Source organism: Babjeviella inositovora (genome assembly GCF_001661335.1).
Source record: "Babjeviella inositovora NRRL Y-12698 unplaced genomic scaffold BABINscaffold_4, whole genome shotgun sequence".
NCBI classification, from domain to species: Eukaryota; Fungi; Ascomycota; class Pichiomycetes; order Serinales; genus Babjeviella; species Babjeviella inositovora.
The window spans coordinates 440,064-457,646 of NW_017566841.1; the positions used below are offsets into that span (position 1 = coordinate 440,064).

Consider the following 17,583-nt stretch of genomic DNA (forward strand, 5'->3'; position numbering starts at 1 on the left):
AGGGGAGCGTAAATAAAGGAGAATGCAAAGTGATCTATTTCCTGACCATTTCACCCCTTCTCTTCAACTCCAAAGCCTTTTTATATGGTGGGGCAGTTGGGGACTGAACTGGGTCCAAACTGATACGCTGGTAGTTTTCGTCCAACGTGTAGGTAGCATCGGAATCGTAACTGGACAAGTCACCACAGGCAACAAATTTGGCGACACATCTCTCTTCTTCTGGTAACTCCAAATGCTCCAATGTGGTGGCGCGACCGATTCCGGAACCTTCGAAGAACTCTTCGGTGGATTTACTGAGCTCCAAGGTTGGTTGCCAGCCAGGTCTTGGCTTGTAGCCAATGCAGACAATGAACGCCTCCAACGACGTACCACGGGAGGACCTTGGCTTGGCACAAATAACTCTATCGAACAAGAAACGCAACTGCGAATACAACAAGTCAATGTCTCTTCCACGGAAGATTTTGGCGACAAAGGTACCACCGGCTCTCAACATACACGTAGTTAACTGCAAAGCACACAAGATCAACTGGGCCTGAATATACTCATCCAAGTCGTGTAACCCCGTGACATCGGGAGCACCATCTGAACACACAAAATCGGCCGGCTCACCGCCAAATTCGTCCAAAATACGCTGCAAGGTTTTTGGGTGGGTAATGTCGGCTTGCAAGGTGGTGACACCGTTGATAGGACTCATTGGCTGCAAATCAACTGCAACAATCTTTGCGGGGGTAGCGGTATCTTGTTGCTTTTCATACAACTCACGGGACAATACCTGGGACCAAGAACCTGGAGCGGCACATAAATCAACCACACGCCGAACACCGTCAAAAAGCTGGAACTGATCGTTCAACTGCAACAACTTAAAGGCAGATCTGGCTCTCCAGCCTTCTTCCTTGGCCTTTCGGTAGTACAAGTCCCTTTTATCTTTACTACTTTTCCCCATTACGGCTTGTTTTGTAGTTTTAGCGAAAAAATAATGGAACCGAAGCGAACAAACACTTAGAGATAACCCATAAAACTTTTCAGCGATAAAGATTTCAGTCACGTGATTATGTGGCGATGAGTGAAAAAATATCTCGGAAGGGTGATTCGAACACCCGATCTCAGGATTTCAATTTAACATTACAGTCCCGCGCCTTAGCCAACTTGGCCACCCCGAGAATTCTGAACTTAAATGAATGAGGGTCAAACCTACGGCAGCTGAGTAAGAAGGTGTTTCTTCAGGGACTTTCCTGAGAAAGGAGAAGTTAAAAGGGTTAGTTATAACGTTATATTGTTAAAAGGTTATATATTATTAACTAGGTAAACTACTAAGTATATTATATTTTGTGGGACTTAAAACGAAAGCGTGTCATCAGCTGTTCGAGGGGGGGCGTTTTTCTACCAGGCGTTTTGCATGCGGCTTGGTGCATACAAAGTGACACTTGTTTTCTTTGCACAAATATCCAAACATCTTGTCCACCTCTAATTAAGTCTATATCCAGAGAATTACCACCTTCTCAGCCCCAGTGGATTTACAATTTGACTAAAGAGAAATAAAGATGAATATTTTCCGTATGGCTGGCGATGTTGCGCACATCGTCTCCATCATCATCCTCCTCCATTCCATCGAGACAACCCAGTCGGTGAACGGTTTATCGCTAAAGACGCAGGTGTTGTACACAATTGTGTTTATCTCACGTTACTTGGACTTGTTTTACCGCTACATCTCCTTGTACAACTCCTTCATGAAGGTGTTTTACATCTCATCGTCCATCTACACCGTGTACTTGATTGCAAATAAGTACAACAAGAGCATTAAGGAGCACGTGGACAACTTCGAGGTGAAATACTTGTTGGGTCCATCCTTTATTTTGGGATTTTTGTTCAACTATGGCTTCACGTTGCCAGAGATTTTGTGGTCTTTCAGTTTGTGGCTTGAGGCTGTGGCGATCTTACCTCAGCTTTTCATGCTCCAGAAAACGGGTGAGGCCGAGGTTTTGACCACCCACTATATCTTCGCGTTGGGGTTGTACAGAGCGTTGTACATTCCAAATTGGTTCTACAGATACTTTGCCGAAGATAAATTCGACAAACTTGCCGTGTTGACCGGGATTATTCAAACCGTGATCTACTCTGACTTTTTCTACATCTATTACAAGAGTGCATTTAAGGGCAAGAAGTTCAAGTTGCCAGTGTGATGTCAATGAAAGAACTATGAAAAGACCCTTATTAGCTCGACAACCTGGATGGCTGTAGTCATGTTGATAGGAGTCACATTTGCATCTCCACTGAAAATTTGCCTGCAATGACGCCAGTAGTTTAAGATCTTGTAACTTCAAGAGTCCCTCTCAGTTCAGCCCAATACATCACATATTAATAATATTCGTTTAACCTTAAAATAGCTAGCTTTCTAATCCTTCTTCAACGAGTAATACTCGGTTCTGACTCCTTCCTTCGTCACAATCAAAATCTCCAATCCATCACCGACATGAATGTGTCTCTCGGTAGCGGAACTGAAAGCGTCCTTAACCAAGCACAAAACTTCGTCCAACGACAAGTACTTCAATTCCTTCTTCTGGGTACCGTTGGAGGAAGGGTCCATCTGGTTCTTGAAGTTGACTTGGTTGTCAAGGAACGGCATGATCAAACTGGCAGCAGCACCACCGGCACGGCACTGTTCTCTCTCGTACGAACCAACTGGGTCAAAAGAGTACACGGCACCTTTGCCTTCCTCATCTAAACCAGCGATAATTGTGTGAACGTAGTACGGGAAGAACCTCTTGCCATATAGTAAGTGTTGGATGAATCTGGCCGCAGACTGTATAGATAAGTTTTTGTTGTGGTCAAAGTGGTACCACTTCAATTGGTTCTTAAATCTGTTGACCAAAGCGTTACCATCTGCCGCAAAGCCGTTGGCCGAGATTACAATGTTGTCACCAGCATCAAACACCTTTGGTTCATATCTGGAGTTGATGCTGTAACCCGAGGTGTGTCTGGTGTCACCCGCCAAAACAGCAAAGTCCTCGCCAGAGATACCTAAGATCGTACCACCATTATCTGGATGTGTTAGTTTAAATCAGAGAGGGATTGGCATGTCACGGTACGTACCAGAGTATGGGTTAAATCTGTGCTCAATTGGTTCTCTGTGGACTTCAGAGGAGTATTCCGATGCAACGGTAGAATTCATTGTTCTTGTGGTAAGGGTCGGTTATAAAAGCAGGTGTGATGGTACAATTGACTTTTATAACAGCACGCGATTGGGTTGCCCCTCAACGCCACTAGATAGTGTCGAATTTTGGCAGTAGAGCCGAGTAATTTTGTGGGCGGGGCACGACCACATAGTGACATTCAGTAAAAAGAACTCCGATACCGGGAGTCGAACCCGGGTTTGCTCGGTGAAAGCGAACCGTGCTAGCCGTTACACTATATCGGAGAAACATAGGCAGTTGATGTTGCGAAGGTTAATCCATAATGTATAGTTTGCATGGCATGTCATTCACGTATGCGATCCAGTCTCTTATGTTGAAGGTTGATGAGATGTTAAAGTATTAATCGAATAATTATTACAGTCTGAATTACGTGGTTACAAACATGTGACTATCTTACCGATGCTAAACCCTTAGTTTACAAATACAAGGGCCTATGCTCAACAATGCATTTATCATGTATAGATTGCTCAATCCGTGGCTCGTCGCTCCTTCTCCGAACGCCACTCAATAAGCCAACGTCCTGCCTTTTTACTTCAATACCCCCCAGCCTATTCTTCCTAAAGACTAAACTTTACCTTCAACTAAAAAAATACAATGGTACGTATTGGACTGGTTCCAACTCCTAAATTCTTACTGACTCTTTCAGGAACACCCAGCTTTCACCTTATCTGGTTTATGCCTCGTCGGGGGTATCATGGGCTACGTCCGTAAGGGCTCCCTCCCATCCATGCTCGGTGGTGTTGGTGTTGGTCTCGTTTATGGTGCTGCCGGATACTTGTTAAAGGAAAACATGGACTACGGTATCCATTTGGCCTTGGGTGCCTCCTCGGTTTTGTTGGCCGCTGGCTCCGCCAGGGCCGCTGCTACCCGCTTCAGAAAGCCAGTCCCATTATTGCTCTTTGGTATTGGGGGGTTGTCCACTGTCTATTATTGTATCAAGTACAACCAATTCTACGGTTCTGGCCTTTAGTTGGCTGACCGCTCTCAAAATGTACATAAAACGAGCTAATTCCTATTTACACACCGTATAGACTACATATACTTGTAGTTAAGGAATAAACTATATAACGTTCTATAACGTTTCCCAACCGCCAATATCAATCACGCTTTCCAAATTTCGTGCAATCGCGTTCTGCACGCCGTGGTTGAGCCAGATGTTTCGGACAAATGCATTATACCGTTTTTGGTTCAAGTAGAGCGGTTTCCCATGTCTAGGCTCTTCGTCCAACTCACCATGGGGGTCGAGGTAAGGAGCCTTGTAGAAGCTCCCTTTCCCCTTCCAAAGTAACAAGAGCGTACAGTAACGGGGCACAAGGAAGATACCGCACTCGCTGATACACTCCTTTTCCACATGGAGGTTGCACTGTCCGATACGGCTTCCGATAGAGGAACCCTGAATTTGCACTACCGCGCCACAGAACAAACATACAGCTGGGTCGGCATTCTCGTGGTTGAGGTCCTTGTAGTAATAACGCGTGAAGAAGTCGTCCATACGCTCTGGAAGATTAATAAGGGAGATGATACCGGGATATTCCACCTTGGATGCATTGATGTGGTTAAGGTTATTCCGGGTCAAATAGCTGGCGAACGAGTGGAGACGCTGATTTTCATACTGGCCAGATGTGACAAAGGTGGAGAAGATTTCCGTCAAGGGTGGAATGCGCAACAACGAACACAATTGGTTTTCCTGGGAAAGACACTCTTCCACAGCTATCCCCGAGTGATTGTCACACTGAACATACGCCCAAATGGCACATCTTCTTAGGTATGGAACACAGCACTTCACAAGCATGGAGTAAAACACAGACCCGAACTGGGGCGACCCGGTAAGGTTGGATACGTCAATCTCTGGCGACAAGCCATTCTTCATCGTCTCAAACACGTATAGCGCACAAACCAGATCATTAGCCTCTAGGTTGCTCACAAGTGGTAAGTTGAGGATCCGTGACCACAACGGCATGTTTTGGAGAATCTGAGATGTGAGACTGTATGCAGTTTGGAGAATATGCCACATCAAACATAACCGCACAGTGCGGGGATAACTAAAGCCACTGGTCTCAACAATGTGGCACGACACCAACGACTCAAAAAGGTCAGCCCCCTGTTCGATGCATGGGATCATTTCATCCGATGCCAAGATCTGGTAGTTTGCCACAACATCATCGAGGAACGACGGGAGATCCGTCTCTTCCTTCATCGCGAGCATGGCAGAGTTTAAATTGCGAAATTCATTCCACACCCGGAGATTTGTAAGTACCTGGTGAGACAACTGGTCAAAGATTTGACCCCCCTCTGGCGAAACACCCCTCAATGCAATCTCAACCGACTCGATGGTGTTAACCACAAGCCCCGAAAAATCACCATCAAACAAGAACGGTCTGTTCAATTTTTGCAAGCCATGGAACACTGACTCGATCACAATCACACACTTCTCGACTACCGGTGAGGTTTCGGCTTCGAAAAACTTCAGATACTTCGACTTCACACAGTGTTTTGCTCTCGCAATGACTTCGTCTTTGATCTTCTCCTGGATCTCCAGCACCAACGACTCGTCCTCTATCACTGCGATGCGATCAAACGGCTCATGCCACTTTCCATCTGCGTCCCGACTCAATAGTTCGGACAACGACTTGTTGTTGACGTTCCACAACACCGGTACGAACACGTTGTTCACAGCTTTGCACAAGGGGCATAAGAATTCACGGTCCTCTGTGTTCTCCGGAACCGTTCTGGTGATTTGATTCTGGCGACTCTTGATGTTCACCAAGTAATTCTTGTAGCAAGTAAAATGCATCCCATGCCCACACGATGAGAGCACAGGCCGACTTTCGACATTGTCGAGCGACGTGCTTGGAAACCCTGGACCAAACACGCTTTTTGCCTTGACTTCGTCAAAGTAGGTACGGGTCGCTTCATTCAACTCACCGTGACTGTCTTCGTCCGAAGAGCCGGTAAAAGCCTTCGTTAACCAGAATTCATCGTTGAAAGGAACCTTACGGAAAGAGGCGGCGTTAGAAAGGTGAGATATGATCCCAAACACCTCTTCCTCCGCACTGGGCATCTGGCAGAGGATGCAGTGCTCTTCAGGAAATTTCCAGGCAAATGCCTCGTCGGCTTCAACCATTTCAACATCGCTTTCATCCATCGTATCAACCTTGTTAGTAGCTGCAAACTGCGACTGCTTCTTTTTGAATTCAGCCATGACACGCTCTCTCCTTTCTTTCGCAGTACGCCTCTTGTGTTCCGCTTCGGGCTCCGCACCGGTGGCCGTGGCGTCCACTTCTAGGGCTTTTTTGAGAGCGGGAAACTTCTGGGACAAGATATCGGCAACATCCTGATACTTGGACACAAACACACCAAAGATGCCCCTTATCTTAGAGTGGTATGACTTGAAGCCTTCGATGGTCAACATATGGCACATGTAGCTCGCAACCGACGAGCCGTCGTGTTCGTCCATCATGATATTGTAGAAGCTTCGGTAGGTCGATGTCACTGACTTTTCGTACGCACACGCATGAATAACATGGAGAACCAAGTCAATGATCGACTCATTGTTGGTGGCATCACCTTGTAACGTGTAGTTCAATGTGCTGTGAAGGAACTTGGCAAAGAGAATCGAGGTTGTAAAGTTTCCGGCCCCGGCGAACGCAGGGATATTCGATTCACTCACTCTAGGCTCAATGTAAATATCGTTGAGAGGTTTCCGGGTTCGCTTATGAATTCTCTCCTTCACCAACTTGATCGCATCATCTCTTTTGTTGGAGGTGAGGTGGATGTAGTACGGGTCCACTTCATCAAAGTACTTTTCCTTCAATTTGTAGATCCCTGCATCGTTAAGGCCACTTGGAGGGGTGTACAGTGCCAAATCCTTCAAAACTGCTTCAAACTTCTTCAAGTTTGCTACATGTTCGGGAACCTCAGAGACAATCTTCGAAAAGCTCAAGGATTGGAAACACAACGAGTGGATGATTTCTTTTCGAATAACGGTGCGTGTTAGGTAGTCTTCGCTCAAACCCTTCAAGTGCATGTTCTCGGTAAGGAGCCATACAAAGAAGTTAAGGCATTCTTCGACAATACCCGGCAAGTTGGCCTTATCATAGACGGAGTAGTTTTGAACTTGCCCGCTGACCCAGGGCATCAAGGACCACCTATAAAAGAACAAAAGGCAGACATCGTCAGGGGGGTAGGACGACGTCAATGATTGGCAGAGAAACACGTCCCGCATGAACCCACACTCACGGACACTTGTGTGGCGGTAGATATGCAGCTGGTTCTTGATACTGAATCCGTTTCGGACCCAGAACCCCACCTTTATTTGCGCCAATAACACAATGGACCGCAAGGAGTAGTCATACGGAAGAAGCGGGTACATCCCCACGTACTGCTGGTTCGCAAGTGCAAGAAGGTTTTGAGGGGTTTTCTGGCTGCACAACTCAATGAGCCATGAGAAGAACGAGTGGAGTGGGTGAAGAAAACTTACATTCTGCAAGTGGACGGGGTATTCTGATACTATCGCATTAATACCCAACCCGCTCCACTGTTTTACCAAGCTTGGCGCCACATCAAGGGTTCCGGGAACAATGCCCCTGTACTCGCCCTTGTCGATGGAAGACAACAAATCAACGAGGGTGGTGAGGGTGCTTTCTACCAAGAAGAAATCTGCATGGGGGAGCTTGGAGGCGGACTTGGCTATGGCTTCGCTAAAGCGACAGATCACTGAGAGGGCACTGAAGTACAAGGTGTAGTCGTTCGACTCAAACTCCACATGTTCCTTGGCAGCTCTCACAACAATTGGTCTGCTTTGGAAGAGCGCAATAACATCGCACGCCTGGCGAACAAAATTGCCGGTGAAAAGCAAGCGTGTTTCCTCGTTGCGGTTGATGATATAGCCCAAATCAAAGAAGACTTGCCCCCATTTTCGGTTGTTTAATGAGGACAAAAGAACCTGTTTGGATAAGTCTACGCCTTCAGGCGGTACGATACAGTCCATGGTGAGGAAGCCGTAAATTGTGGAGAGAATTCGGGTCAAATCGCCGTGTTTGACGATGGCAGTAGCGTCGGTAGGCGTGGTGAACAATTGTGTGGACAAGTCGCACATAAAACTGGTCTCGGGCTCTCTGTCAACACGCAAAAACATATCGGCGATACTCGGGTAGATATCCACGTACTGGCAGGAGATTGTGTTCTTGTACCTCAAGTTGGAGATCAACGAGGTGACGTATATGCTGTGTAAGGTGGCGCGCACTGAGCTCCAGAAGCGGATATCGAAATACAAGAGGTACTGAAAGCGTGAGCCGACAAAAGGCTCACCCTGGAAGTCGTTTTCACGGCCCGCCTCTAAATTATAGCTGCATTCGAGGCAGATATCTTCAGGCAACTCCCAGCGCTTGGCTTCGATATTCCAGTAGTCAGGGTTGTGGTGACTACGGACCCTGGGGATGATGGGGATCAAACCATTGTTCATTCGGCCGGTTTGGTAGGGATAGTCATCCGGAATCCGGTTTTCCCCGTGCCCCCATTTACTGCAGAACGCCCGGCACAACACGTCCCGGGGCAACTGGTAGTCCTGGAAGAACGCACTCTCGGTAATGCTCTTAATCCACCTGATGATCTCATCGCACATATCCTCCCTAAAGACGTCTCTGTGGGAGCGGATCAGGGAGTGGAGACCGGTGGCGCCTAAAGACAGCTGCTTCTCAAGCAACTCCTTCACTGTGCCCGACCAAACCTTGGCCTTGCCGTACTTTTCGATTTCCTTGGCAACCATCTCGGCAAATTCTGGCACTTTCCGTGTAGCCATATGGATGCGTTGCACCGCGTCGCGGTAGTGGCGCACATAATCGTTATAGAGCATCAAGTAATACTGCTCGCTGTTGGGGTCGGGCACCAGTTCATAGTACGCAGGGTCCAAATCGCAACTGTTGGAGTGGTCGATGAAGGCAGCAGGTGTCTGGTGCTTTTCAGAGAGATAGCAGATGTCTGTGCCGTTCATCACGTCAATAACGTAGTCCAACACCACCTCCAACGTTCCGAGTAGGGAAGCTTGTAACGGCACAGGGATGTCTTTATCGCTCTTTTGCTCTTTTGTGTAGTGCTTGCACTTCACATCCCCCACCCACGCCTCAGGATCACCGCAGTCGCAGGTGCCACCGTTGTTACTGCGCATGCAAATGTTGATGTAGACCACGTGGTCCTTGTGCGCATCTGCATCGTAGCAGTCGGCACACATTGCGCATGTTTCGTCGAGACCACACGTAAGGCAACGGTAGATGGGCTCACCTTTGAGAAACACACGCGCACACGGCCGCCGCGGGTGTGCCGCGCGCGCTTGGGGCGTCAAAACCCAATCGTCAGATTCAGAGCCAGAGTCATATTTAGGGCTAGATCCATATTCAAAAGCCTCACCAGAAACATTACCGGAAGTTTCAAAACCATTCTCATACTGTTCTCCCGGAAAGAAGTGGGCCAAGTACTGCCCGCCGTCCGACACCGCGTGGAACAACGCCCGTCTGATCAGTTTTCGCACGGAATTGTCAAACTTGTAGTCGTACGTCTGGGGACACAGCACCAAATAACGCTTCAAAGCATCAAGCTTCGAGGAAGACATTGTCATGTATGAACGAGTGCGAATGGTAATAGGTTTGATAACAAGACTCAGCTAAATCAGCCGCCGATACCCCTCCTGTATATACGCAAGGGCTGATTTTGCCACTGATTGTCCTGCATACGAGAGGGACATGATCCGGAAAAAGAGTGCTTACTAGATCATCCAGGCCAACGGAATACGGGAGGATGCTTTTTGAGGTATCAAATATAGCAAGACGATACTATTGGGGGGTTACCGTGACCCGCAGAAGTGCCTTAGTGAAGAGAATCTCTCGATCTTATAGTAAACAATTCGTGCCTGAAATAAATAAACTATACTAAATCCATGTAAGCGTTATTAAATAGAAATTACGGGAAACTGGCAATATTGATGAAAGATTAGATAAGAATAAAGAGGAGCCGAAATAATACATCATATACATTAGCCCACCAATTCCTATCCAACAGACAATTTGTACCGATTGTACCACGGTAATTGGATAACTCGGATAAAATACTACGTTAAATTCTCTGGACCGTAGGTATATACATTTGACCACCGCATTGGCCTTAATATATATCTACCTCCCTGAGAGTTTTCCACCAAATGTCCTGCATACGCTGAATCATTTTTGCTCATCTGCATTCGCATTTCAGTGCTAACAAAATACAACCGTCTCTTTCTCCATTATAAGTATCGAAGACCTTTGAAAATGCCTGAAGATCTTGCCTTACAGCTCAGACACTTCCTCGCAGCGCTCCCCTCGAGCCTCCACTTCAAAGCCGACCACAACGTGCGGTTGAACGTGTTCCGCGCGTTGTACTTTGCTCTTGGCACCGAGACGCTCCACCGGTTATTTCCCGCCAATGCAGCGCTTTTCCCAGATAGTTGGGACACTGTTTTCACCACCACTGATCTTACCAAGGTGGGCCGCAGTAATCTCAGACGCAGCCGCTTCTTCGAAAGCACGCTGAAGGCCAACTATGCGCACCCGAACCGCCCATGCGGGCGCAAGTTCATGAAGGGCGAACCAGTTTACCGCTGCCTCGACTGTCTGTTTGATGAGACGTGTGTGTTGTGTTTCCACTGTTTCAATAAGGCGGACCATGAAGAGCACCAGATATCGGTGGAAATCGCGAAGGGACTGAAAAACGGAATCTGCGATTGTGGCGACCCCGAGGCATTTGTGACGGAACTACTCTGTCTCTGCACGTCTGATATGGAATTAGAGAAGTTTCCTCCAAATGTAGAGGGTGCCCTCAAAATAGTCATCGACGTGGCGCTCGAATTCATCATCGATGTCACTGATAGTGCCATCAACACGATCCCTGAGGTGCATTCTTACATGCTTCCACTCTCGGCGTCATCTTCAATGAAGATCAGCGAGAAATCAGCATTGCTGAAGGCAAAGTATGGTGATGACTTCAACTCCCAAGAGTACCTACTCGTGTTGTGGAACGATGAGTACCACAACTGGGACGACGCGAAAGGACGGATCATTGCCGCAACCGGCTGTACGCTTGAAAAGGCCGAAGAAATGTCTGCCAGCATCGATTCCATTGGCAGACAGATCTTGAAGCGCAGTGCCGACCCCGTGGCGCTCCTTGGCGCCCAGACGCTGGTCGAGAGCACTGGCCTCGTGTCGACTATCATGTCCAGTCGTGATTACGTACGCGGCGAGATTGTCTCGCTGGTAGTGGATTGGCTATTGGCAATGCTCACGGTGCACGATGTTTCATTCCAGACGGCCGTCCGCCGAGCGTTGTGTCAGTCGTTGATTGGCTCCTTTGCTTTTGAGAGCAGCCCTGCAAATGCCGTGGTTGATGATATTATTACTCCCATGTTGGGGGTAACGATTGGTAACAAAATTCCAGCTTTAGGCAGCATATTAGCCCAGTCGCGTGTCCAGTTCTTGATGTACTATGACATCCGCCATTGGAAATCGTTACGCGACCGCATCCACGATGTTATCACCCCAGTCTTAGCCTCAGATTTGACATACAAACCGCTCTTCTGCACCCAGTACATTGAGATCTACCATCAGCTTACTCACTTGATGGGAACGGCTGACCGTGAGTGGGAACTCAACCTCTCGTGTGACGCTAGTACGCAGCTCTTCACATGTCCCACAAATGCCTCCGCTATCGTTGGCACTGGGAAGTTTCCAGTGGTCGTGGGGGCACTCTACGCTCTCTTCCAGCTTGGTAGCATTCAGAACGCTGATGGTAGCTTCACTTTCACGAATGACAAGGATACCAGCGCGTACAAGTCGTTGGAGGAGACGCTCACACGCGGCATGAATGACGTCATCCATATCGTAGACACATGTACCAACAAAAAAGCCCTATTGGAAGAGGCAAACTTGTCCCCGCTTCTTCTCTTTGTCGGCTTGTTCCAAGGTTCCTGGAAGATTGTTAAGAAGTACGGTGACCACGTGCCCTTGGAGGATAGTGCTTTCATCAAGCATTTCGAGTACTGTGCGTACATGTACACCATCATCAAGCATATTGCCGAGGGTGTGACGGGTGACCTGGCTGTGGATAGAGCCATTCAAACGATTGCCTTATACTTGTCTCCTGGTCCTCTTCACGAGGTTAACGGCCAAAGCATCTGCCATTTTGACATCAGCACGGAGCCTGTCTCCTTCATGAACCCATTGAACTCGTTATTGTCGTTTTTTCTTGAGAAGGGGACGTTACCTGATGTAGACCTTTTACCGATCTCCGACGTCTCCTTGCGCTCAATTGTGTTATGTTCCCAGGTCAAGATTGGGGCGTGGATCCGCAACGGCCGCTACGTTTCTCGCCAGGCGGCGTTGTATTCAGGTACGTTTATGAATGAGTGCGGCTACGCGCGCGATGTATACCTTAATCAGCTTGCGGCGTTGCATGTGCCTCATAAGCGCTTTCTTTACAATATGCTTGACCGATGGCAGTTGCTCGAGTGGTTTACCGGATGCCAGAGCTATAAACAGACAGTTTACGAGGATCGCATCCCGTACATCCTTGAGGAGTTCCTTAAGTACGTCTATACGTTAGTATCGTCGCGGCTGGAGTTTCTCCATGCCGACGCCGCAACTAAGACCCGCGCCAAGATCAAGCGGGTAGTGGCCTACTGTTTGGCTCAGGGCCCGCGGACCTTTTCCGACTTGTGTGATGACGTCCCCAGCACCGCGGCTGAAGATAGCTCGTTTGAGGATATCTTGGAGGAGATTGCGAGTTACAGTGCGCCAAGCGGGTTTTCTGACACCGGGATGTACCGCTTAAAGAACGAAATGTACCGGACTCTTGACCCGATGAGCTATGCCGTGGATACCAATGACTACCCCGAGGTACTTGTGGCCTTGACGGCCCAAATGGCGATACAAACAAAGACCAAGGAAGATGAGGTTGTGTTGGTGCCTGTGTTGGAGCCGTTACCAGCCGAGTTTGCCGGTTTGGGGGATTTTACGAGATCTCCCGACTTTGCAAAATTGGTGTACAAGCTCTTGCAAGTGGCGATTGACACACAGGAGGAGGCCTTTGTCCCTGAGTTGTTGCACTTAGTTCACGCCATCTTGATTGACAACGAAGCCGCGGGCTTACCGGTTGATTATCTTGATAAGCCGATCTGCAACTTATTGTTAAGCGTGGTTGGGTCGTCCATGGCTAGAAGCATCGTTCTGAAGGCCAATTTCTTATTAGACTATTTTCTCGAGAGAAACAAGGATATTCTCGAGTCCTTAACCAGCAGCTTTGGTGAGGATTATATGCTCGACTACAAGAAGACCAAGACTGGACTTTTTGAGTCGACAGAGGAGAAGCGTCGCCGGTTGGCCAAGGAGAGACAAGAACGTATCATGGAGAAATTTGCCAAGAGGCAAGAGCAATTCTTGGCCAACAACCAAGACATGGTGGATGAAGATCCAATGGAGGATGAAGAGGAACCCTTCTCGGAAGAAGACCTCAGAACCTGTATTCTATGCCAAAACCCCGAAACTAACGATGAAATCTTTGGGTTACCGGCGTGGGTCGCTGAGTCTGCGATTTTCTGGCAGTTGCCTGCGAATAGCGTTGAGTATACCGAAAGGGCGTACGGGGCCGAGCATACCGCACAAACAGACAAAGTTGGCCGGGGGTTCCCTATCGAGAGCAAGGACACGGCTACTAAAGCCATCTTCGGGCCTAACTTCAAGCTGAAGTACACCGCCACTACTTGTGGCCATGGGATGCACTACAAGTGCTTCAAGGAAGGGGTGAAGACGTCGTGGTCGTTTACCCTGGGATTCGGATGTCCGTTATGTCGTTCTATCAACAACGCCTTCATCCCAAGTTTCATAGGCAATACCGAGTCGGTCAGACTCAACCAATCGAAGCCGCCCACCAGTAGCAAGTACAACCAGATCTTGCAAGAGTGCGATGGCGGAAACTGCACCGAGTTGGGCCCCGTGTTGTTCAATGCCGAGATGACGGAGATGCTTGTGAGTCTGAGCCTAAATAAGAGCAAATTGTTGAGGGAACTTACAAGCGTGTTGAAGGAGAACCTCGTATTGTGCGACATGTTGGCGATCAAAACAAATTTTTTTGCCACCTCGCAGGGGCTCTCCTTGTTACTTGGAAATACTATTGCCATGCATGAAATCACCAGCCGAATCGACCACGCGGAGCCGCTTGCCGGGCTCCGCGCCATGAAGCTCAAGGACAAGTCGCTCGTCAAATCCTTGATGCAGACACGCGTCATCTTGTCGATCCTCGAGAAAGACTTGGTGGCTGGGTTTAAGAAGGAGAGTGAATACGCGACGTTTTGGGAGAACAATAACTTGACCGACGGGATCTTTTCCGAGTTCTGCATGCTCTACTTTCAGACCAACGAGTCTTTCAGCACGTTGAGTAGGATGGTGCTTACCAAGGCCTTCACTACAACCCTTTACTCGGTGTTACTTCGAAGCCTTAGAGAGGAAGCCCAGCTCATAGCCCTCTACAGCGCCCCCATGACAGAAGTCCAACCGGACTTTAACTCTTTGGTAGCGGTGGTGATTGAAGGGATAAAAAAAATGTATCCTGATCTTGACTCCACCGCATTCGAAGACGAGAAGCTCTTGTCGCATACGTTTGCCGCTGTTGAGCGTTGTTTGAGACCACTCTACTGTAACTTAATATTTTTCAGAGAGGTTTTGGAAGCCACTCCGGAGGCCGAGACGTGCCCCACTGAGGGTCTCTTTAGGCTCTTACAAGCCCAAACCGGGTTGCCTGATTTGTGTGTGTTGGTAGGCTGTATCATGAACGGTGGCACGTTCGAGTCTTCCATTTTTGACAACGTTCTCAACGGAAAGATTGCCAAGTTCTGGGAAGTTGGAATTTTGAATGTGGAGTATCCAGGCGTTATAGAGCTTATGGGCCTTCCTGAAAAATTGAGCACCTTTATGGACATTTCGAATATCGACTCCGAAAAGAACAGCAAGGACCGGGTGGTCAAGAGGTTAGACTACTCCATCTGCTTGATTTGTGGAACCAAGGTGTTTGCCCCGGAGAGCCGCAAAGCCTTCATGACCCAGTCTCACTTGGTCAACCATTTGAGTAGTCACTGCACCAACCGCACTGCCGTCTACTTTAACCCTGCCCCTGCCGATAACCACATAGATGTTCTCGTCAGAAGTAACAACGGCGTCTTCCCAATCAGCATTGGCTCGCCGTACTTGAACAAGCACGGGGAAAACAGCAGAAGAGGTTTGCGCAAGGGCCAGACTGCCTGGTTAAATGAGAAGCGCTACCAGGAGCTCACCAAGATGTGGCTCAGCGGTGAGTTGTATGCCTATCTATCGAGACTTTTATTCAACAACATGCGTGCTAGAAACGTGGTGAATCTCGATGGAGTGGATGTTAACTTGGCGGACGACGAGTCGGAATCTGAGGATGAGCTTGATGCATTTAGCGAAGGTGATGACCAGGTGTATATGTTGAACGACGAGGATATCGAAGAGGATTTGGACGCCGCGGACATCGACTAATAATGATCCCGTGGATAAGTGTCCAGAGAGTGCATTGTTCAGTTTTAATGTATCTTTTTGTAAACTATGTTTCATTGGTTATAGGACGAAAGGGTTTCCGCATTTAAAAAATAGTAGCGGATAATATCCGAAGTGACTGAGTTGACGTATGGCGAGGATGGGTTAGTAGCAATTGAAGTATCTATTATTGGTGCACTATCTTTCAAATAGCTATAGATGTAGGCCTGATTTGAGTTTCTTTAAGTTACAAATCATATTTTTTTACAGCTCTATAAACATATACCTCAGTAGTATAATGAATATCAAAATACAAATTCTCATGATATAATTTGTTTAATTTGGGTAGTGTGCAGCATCAATTCTACGTACAATTTATATGACTGTTAATGGAGAGATTTTACCAACCTGCATCTATGAGAAGGGTTCGCTTACATAAGCACCTCTATACCGATTCCAGAGCCAATCACTGAGTTGGAAAACCAATCGAGAAAACCAAAGCGCGCGATATATAACTGTTTGGCACATAACCAAAAGCAAACGAGTTTGAACCGTACCAAATCATAAGTCTACAATGGTATGTCTTTCTAATCAAAGTCTTTGAAAGGAGAGAATGTGCGATATCTGGCTACCCGAAAAGAGCTGCCACCGAAACGCTGATTTGACTTACATGTCCTTTCAGGGTTGAGCGAGGCAGCCTAATGCCAACCGTTCTATCTCAGTGAGACGGTGAACTAATAAATACTGTCTTCCTTCAGATGCTTTGATGTTTTCTCATCTATTCGTTTAAATGGCTGATGGTCTCTCTCTCATAGATACTAACGTTACTGCAGCAGTCTTCTTTCACCACCATTTACAACACTTTCTTCAAGAGAAACTCCGTCTATGTTGCTTCTATTTTTGCCGGTGCCTTTGTCTTCCAGGGTTTCTTTGACGTTGCCTGTACTAACTGGTACGAAGCCCACAACAAGGGTAAGTTGTGGAAGGATATCAAGCACAACTTGATCCCAGAAGAGGAAGAAGATGACGAATAAATGTACTCGACATAATTACGGGTAGTTTGGAGATGGTCATTTATTTATTCCAGGATGTATTTACTTATTGTCTCCACGTTTGCGTGGAGTGAACAAAATTGATGCTTTTAGAAACAGACATAAGAAATACATGAGCTGATTCTTGTACAATTTATTTGCATATGTTTTACCGAAGTATAGCTTCCATGTGAGGCGAAAATCATTGAATTCTAATTACATCGGTAGCTATATACAAAAGTGGCATAATCCCTTCAGTTTTACATCTGAGGCATGCCCGTATGAAGTGATGAGCTTAATTCAATTCACCGGAGGAGCTAGCCTTTTGGATTCTGGCAACGTAGGTTCTGGAAATGACGTTCCAGGATCTCATGTACTTTTCCAAACACTGGTTGACACAGGTATCTTCCTGAGCAGAGAAAGATGGGCCAGGGTTGGCAATACAAGAGGCGAAACAGTTGTCCGTGAGCTTGTTGACCAATTCGGAGGCGTTAGCGACGGCTAATTCCTGAGCGATTTGGTCTTGGATTTGTTGCCTAGCCTGGGAGGCCTGAACGGCGTTTTGTTGTGGAGCAGCAGAACCGAAGAGAGCCATAGTGAAAGATGTAGTAAGGTATGGTTGAAACCTGTCTGAAATTGTGGATTGCTGGTAATACCTAAATGCATGCAGTTCCCTGTGGTTGAAAAATTCAAACGGTTATGAGCTCAAGACTTGCATGTCAGTGAGTTCCTTTTGTATTTGTGTTACAGCCCTGGATAGTTCTGATAAAAGATAAAAACAGAGATCATGGA

General features: G+C 47.4%; 8 protein-coding genes and 2 non-coding genes across 10 annotated transcripts; 4 read left to right on the forward strand and 6 right to left on the reverse strand.

Annotated features, from left to right (window-relative positions):
* Positions 1 to 985, reverse strand: BABINDRAFT_160905 (tRNA methyltransferase). Its single transcript, XM_019128529.1, has one exon. It carries the CDS (start codon positions 941 to 943, stop codon positions 35 to 37), a length of 909 nt encoding a protein of 302 aa, XP_018985988.1. The 5' UTR covers positions 944 to 985; the 3' UTR covers positions 1 to 34.
* Positions 986 to 1,074: 89 nt separating this feature from the next.
* BABINDRAFT_t161 lies at positions 1,075 to 1,160 on the reverse strand. Its single transcript has one exon. It is a non-coding gene; the product is annotated as a tRNA-Tyr (tRNA).
* A 381-nt stretch (positions 1,161 to 1,541) lies between these two features.
* On the forward strand, positions 1,542 to 2,180 carry BABINDRAFT_166263 (uncharacterized protein; the record flags this gene model as incomplete). Its single annotated transcript, XM_019130412.1, has 1 exon — positions 1,542 to 2,180. The coding sequence occupies one exon, from the start codon at positions 1,542 to 1,544 to the stop codon at positions 2,178 to 2,180; it is 639 nt and encodes a 212-aa protein (XP_018985989.1).
* Positions 2,181 to 2,392: 212 nt separating this feature from the next.
* On the reverse strand, positions 2,393 to 3,169 carry BABINDRAFT_7371 (proteasome core particle subunit beta 6; the record flags this gene model as incomplete). The annotated part of the gene is made up of 2 exons (XM_019132611.1): positions 2,393 to 3,039; positions 3,091 to 3,169. The coding sequence occupies 2 exons, from the start codon at positions 3,167 to 3,169 to the stop codon at positions 2,393 to 2,395; spliced, it is 726 nt and encodes a 241-aa protein (XP_018985990.1).
* A 174-nt stretch (positions 3,170 to 3,343) lies between these two features.
* BABINDRAFT_t160 lies at positions 3,344 to 3,415 on the reverse strand. Its single transcript has one exon. It is a non-coding gene; the product is annotated as a tRNA-Glu (tRNA).
* Positions 3,416 to 3,785: 370 nt separating this feature from the next.
* BABINDRAFT_166265 (uncharacterized protein) lies at positions 3,786 to 4,161 on the forward strand (the record flags this gene model as incomplete). The annotated part of the gene is made up of 2 exons (XM_019130413.1): positions 3,786 to 3,788; positions 3,838 to 4,161. The coding sequence occupies 2 exons, from the start codon at positions 3,786 to 3,788 to the stop codon at positions 4,159 to 4,161; spliced, it is 327 nt and encodes a 108-aa protein (XP_018985991.1).
* A 102-nt stretch (positions 4,162 to 4,263) lies between these two features.
* On the reverse strand, positions 4,264 to 10,406 carry BABINDRAFT_171021 (putative ubiquitin-protein ligase; the record flags this gene model as incomplete). Its single annotated transcript, XM_019130787.1, has 2 exons — positions 4,264 to 9,783; positions 10,362 to 10,406. The coding sequence occupies 2 exons, from the start codon at positions 10,404 to 10,406 to the stop codon at positions 4,264 to 4,266; spliced, it is 5,565 nt and encodes a 1,854-aa protein (XP_018985992.1).
* Positions 10,407 to 10,488: 82 nt separating this feature from the next.
* UBR1 (E3 ubiquitin-protein ligase) lies at positions 10,489 to 15,953 on the forward strand (the record flags this gene model as incomplete). The annotated part of the gene is made up of 1 exon (XM_019128530.1): positions 10,489 to 15,953. A coding segment is annotated over one exon (5,275 nt), but the record flags the coding sequence as incomplete, so codon positions are not given.
* A 186-nt stretch (positions 15,954 to 16,139) lies between these two features.
* Positions 16,140 to 16,794, forward strand: QCR9 (ubiquinol--cytochrome-c reductase subunit 9; the record flags this gene model as incomplete). Its single annotated transcript, XM_019132613.1, has 2 exons — positions 16,140 to 16,145; positions 16,594 to 16,794. 2 exons carry the CDS (start codon positions 16,140 to 16,142, stop codon positions 16,792 to 16,794), a joined length of 207 nt encoding a protein of 68 aa, XP_018985994.1.
* Positions 16,592 to 17,431, reverse strand: TIM13 (protein translocase subunit). The gene has a single exon (XM_019132132.1). It carries the CDS (start codon positions 17,384 to 17,386, stop codon positions 17,087 to 17,089), a length of 300 nt encoding a protein of 99 aa, XP_018985995.1. The 5' UTR covers positions 17,387 to 17,431; the 3' UTR covers positions 16,592 to 17,086.
* Positions 17,432 to 17,583: the final 152 nt, after the last annotated feature.

Coding starts and splice junctions, on each gene's coding strand:
- BABINDRAFT_160905 (XM_019128529.1), bottom strand. CDS start 943: ATGGGGAAAAGTAGTAAAGATAAAAGGGACTTGTACTACCGAAAGGCC.
- TIM13 (XM_019132132.1), bottom strand. CDS start 17,386: ATGGCTCTCTTCGGTTCTGCTGCTCCACAACAAAACGCCGTTCAGGCC.